Below are 4,505 nucleotides of genomic sequence, written 5' to 3' on the forward strand. Positions count from 1 at the left end.
TCCTAAGGCCAATTCCGATAAATCCCTTGGGAAAGAAAGAGATCAAGAGATAAAACCATCTGTTAATGTGGTCCCTGCCTCTCGGTTTCCAAATGTTATAGTGGTCACCAGAGCAGCCAGCCAAAGGGGCGTGTGTGTGTGTGTGTATGTGTGTGTGTGTGTGTGTGTGTGTGTGTGTGTGTTGGGGGCTAGGATATGTTAGAGGAAACATCTGCCCACTAAGTGCCCCCCCACTAAACAGCAGCAAATCTGTTTCCTTGAGCGCTTTCTCCGGTCGGTCCTGCTCCTCCAGCCCTTGGGGAGTTTCCCGGCCCATGACGTAGGCAAGAGGGTGAGAGGTCTCAGCTTTCACAGGTGTGAGCGGCGTGGCTGTGTGTGAACTTGTGTGTGTGTTGGGGGTAACGTGGAGCGTGCTCCAAGGGGCTGAGAAAAAAAGAAAAAGGAAAAAAAAAAGATCGCCAATTTAAAGCATTGCGGATGCTTTGAGTGCCAGTCTCAAAAGACAACACCAGTCTGCAATTAGGGACACGAACAATGCTGATGGGGAAGATGAAGAGGGTGGGAAACCCACACCGTGGAATGGAGCTTTCCACGCGGCGGGAGGGACAGGGGCGCACTCGGAGGGCAGGCGCTATGCAGAGACAGTCCCCCCGGCTCTGCGCTCTCGGTCCGCGGCCCAGGGACGCCGGCTGGGTGCAAGCACGCACAGAAAAGACACCCACAACCCGCGGGGGGGGAGCGGCCGCGCGCCGCAGGTTCCAGGCGCGCTCGCCTGCGGCCGGGAGAGGTCCCTCTCCCCCCGCGGCTGGAGCGCAATGTGGCGATCCGGCCCGGGGCGGGGATGACTTCATGCGGGCGCCGCCGCGCGAGCAGCAGCTGCAGCCGGCAGGTGGGGTGGAGGCCGGCAGGGCTGGCGGCGCGCACGGCCGGGCGCCGAGGCACTGCGGTCCGGGCGGCGGGCGCGGGGACGGGCGCCGACTCCCTCCCGAGAAGGTAAGCAGCGCCGCGCCGCGCTCTCCGCTCGGTTCACGATGGGGTTTGCAAATCGGAGACGGGGAGCCCCCTCTGCTGCGTTCTGCAGCGGGGAAAGGCGCCGCAGCTGGAAGGGGACTGCGCGTCGGCCAAGCGCCTGGGATCGCGGGAGCCGCGTTTCCCGGCAGACAAAGAGGCCGGCCGGCCCGATGGCCGATCGGCAACCGTTTGAGCCCCAGCCCCGCTTAGCAATCGAAGGGATTCCCGGTGTGACATAATCCGAGCTGCGCTTCGCGGCTCCACCTCCAGCCTTCCCTCGGTTCCTCGGTTCCTGGCTGGGAGCGGCAGTCCTGGGCAGCAGGCTGGGGGAGTCACAGAGGCCCCCCTCTCCGCCGCCTCCCTTCCCCTGGCTTTCCCTTCCCGGTGATGAGAACGGCTCTGTGCACACACTTCACTCGGCATCAAACACCTGCTGGGCTCCCGAGCCTTTACAAAGCCTCACATCAGAGCAGCTTCTCATCTCCTGGAGTTCAGCTTGGGTTGGGCAGGACTTGGCTCCACTTCCCTCTGCCTTTACTATCGTCCCAGCCAGTCATTTCATTGATTTGGGGGGGGGGGTGCGGCGACCTGTGCTCTCCCACAGGCCTGCTCTTGTCAGCTCCTCTCCACCACCTCTGTTCCATGGCAGATTTTGTCAAGGACCCCGAAGGGCATTGCAGACACCAATTTGGGTCTTCTTCCCACACACTGGTACCTGTGCCCCTCCCCTAAGTGCATGGCATGAAAAAACAGTGCCAGCCTGGTTTCTGGTGACTCCCTTCATCGGAGTCCCTGTGCCACCAGGAAGCTTGGGAGGATGGCAGGTACCTATAGATTCTGCTCCCCGTGCACAGGCATAGGTGGGAACGGAGCTGTGAATGGCCCGTCTAGCCAGTTTTTCTTGAAGCCTCTGCAGCCCAGCTGGGTTGTGAGACACCTTGCTGGGTAGGGATGAAGGAAAGTCCTCGCCAAAAGCCAGAGGCGCGTTTGTCCTAGGGTTCCCCAGTAACCTCAAAAGAGTTTCCAGGGAGGCTTTCCTCTCAGGCACCTAGGACGCCAACGGGGCTGGCTGATCTAAGCCTCCGGCTGTCTGAGCATCCTCAAGTGTGTCTCCCCGCGTAAGGGTGCTGACCGTTTGTCCTTGGGTTTCCCCACAAACCCCTGCTGCTGAGCCCAAGTGCCTGTCCCTGTTGCCACCTAGGGATGCACATCTGAACAGTAGGCTGTGAAGTGGGTAAGATGGCTGTGATGGGGATTGCAAACGTGCCACTTCACCAACAGAGAGCAGTTGCAATGAGCCAGGCTGTGGAGTGTCTGTCTGTGTGCCAATCTTCTGTTGCAAAGGAGACCTGTTATCTTTAAACTTGAAATTAGAGAGCCTGACTCAACAGCCATGTCATTTTATTTTAGCGAATTAAAACAGGAGATCCAATGAAAAGGAGCCGCAGGGTTTATAGCTAAAACATTGACCTCTGCTTATCTTCCTTTCCAAATACTGCTTGTAGACAAAGATACTGGTTCTGAAAAATCATGTGAATTCTGTTATGGGTGATTATTGCTTTTCTGATTACCAATTCTCCTTTTAGGAGATACAGTTTAGAAGGATTTGAGTTGGTTTCTTTGTCTCCACCTTCAGTATATGAGGCTGGGGAGAGCAGAGGGGGCAGACAAACCCCACAGCAAGTGTTCCCTGGGATCATAAACACTTCAGGGCTGATTTCATTTTTGGCTTCTTGTTGTGGTTTTTATTAGCTGTTGAGTGTGCTCTGGGTTTCAAATGTAAAATTGTCGAAATTCTAGAATTTTGGCTCACGCTTACCAACTAGGAGAGGGAACAAAGAACAAAACCCTGTCTCACCTGTCTTTCCTAGTCTTAAAATAACTATATAAATAATTATTCTGAAGATTAAATGATAAATATTAATCATTCATTTTTAAGAAATTAGTCCTAGGTATACGAAATACAGATTAGTGCAATCGATCTTAATAACACCACAAATTCCTGTAATTTTCAGAGGCGTCTTTATGGTGAAGAGTACTGCATGAGACTAGCCTAAGGATGGTTAGAAACCGAAAGTATCTATGACTTGGCTTCTGAAAAAACTGAGATATTTGGCAAAAAATTAGGGGACGGCTGCTACCTCAGCTGGCATCATACCTGCCATTAATTTTACAGGTGAGCTGAGTCTCCTAAGCTATGGACTGGATAAGTTATGGACTGGAGAAGCCTTTTCAGGAAGATAGAAAACAAGTTAGAAAATTGAATTTTTCATTTCAGAGCACCTGAGGAAGACCATTACATTTAAGGGATTTCTGAATGTGGACTTTAGGTTTAGACAATGTCTGAGGCAAGTTTCTACATTCAGAGCTTTAAAAGGAAATGAATGTACGATTTCATGAGTGAAACTGATTTATGACTTTATTTCCTTTTCTTTAACCGTCTCCCAGGGAAAGGAAAAATTAATTGCCTGGTGTTTAGAAATGGAGGAGGAATGAACACTAGGATGCAGTGCACTGTTAGACGCTAAATGAGCTGCAGGTGCTTTCGCAGGTTGGATGTGATACGACTGAAGTCAATCTATTGCTTCCCGATAAGGAAAAAAAAAAACACACAAAAACCGTTTAGTCTGGCGGGGCTCAGTGTTATCAGTAATTTGGTTGGTACAAATTTAGGAGTCAGTCAGTGTTCCCTCTGATAACAAAAGGCATTTCCTGGTACTGCATTATCACCATTAGCTACAATCCAAACAGCCTTGTCTTGAGATTTTGAAAACTGGGAAAGAAAAAAAAAAGTAGGAATAATAAGGCTGAAGAAAAAAAGTCATTTCTATTCAACCAATGCCTCCACTAAGAATGGGTAGAAAGCTGTTTTGAAAGCTGTCGATAGCCTCTTAATTGCCAGATTTCTGTAACATTTCGTCCTTTTCATTATGTCTATATTTTTAAGCTCCCCTTTATGCTATTTTTTAAATACCTGTATGTAAAAGTTATTAATAAGTAATATGTATCAGGCATTTCTCTTTATGTGATTTCTCTTTATCTAGTTTCTCACGAGTCCCCCTAAAACCCCCCCAGGACCAGACTACACCAAGTGGTCTTTATTTCTAAGTTGTGCCCCATGATGCCACGCCTGTGTGTCCCCATTTGTTCCTTAGGCTCATCCCACTGCATATGGAGCCCTTGCTCACATCAGACACCTCCCCTGCTGTGAAGCCATCCCATCCCCACCTGCCTTCCCAGTCGTTGCTAAGTTTTCTCCCTTGTTTAAATTCCTGTGGCCCTGTCTATCCTCATCTGTCCTTTTGTGTGTGAACGTGCTTTGCTTTTCTCAAACAACCTTGGAGAGCAGGGTGTGTGAGTGACAATTTTTATTGCCTGCAAATCACAGCGCAGTGCCTAGCTATGGACATGCATGGTAGATATTCGGCAATTTGGTTTTAGTGAAGAAATTGGTTCTTATTTCCCAGGATACGTATCTACCTACTTTCTCCGCT

At 50.5% G+C, this 4,505-nt stretch overlaps 1 protein-coding gene across 3 annotated transcripts in view; it reads left to right on the forward strand.

Moving 5' to 3' along the window:
• Nucleotides 1-725: 725 nt before the first annotated feature.
• PKIA (cAMP-dependent protein kinase inhibitor alpha) overlaps nt 726-4,505 on the forward strand; it is a 63,685-nt gene continuing 59,905 nt past the window's right edge. For 2 of the 3 annotated variants that reach the window (XM_019651976.1, XM_019651977.1), the window contains exon 1: nt 909-993. Coding sequence is in view for 1 of the 3 variants with exons in the window: in XM_019651975.1 (XP_019507520.1) it covers nt 850-993 (144 nt within the window). In the remaining 2 variants the exon portion in view is untranslated. Of the gene's footprint in view, nt 994-4,505 lie in introns of all 3 variants that reach the window. The other variant, XM_019651975.1, reaches the window with a different exon arrangement.

Source organism: Hipposideros armiger, unplaced genomic scaffold, assembly GCF_001890085.2.
Source record: "Hipposideros armiger isolate ML-2016 unplaced genomic scaffold, ASM189008v1 scaffold_170, whole genome shotgun sequence".
In the NCBI taxonomy this organism is placed as follows: Eukaryota; Metazoa; Chordata; class Mammalia; order Chiroptera; family Hipposideridae; genus Hipposideros; species Hipposideros armiger.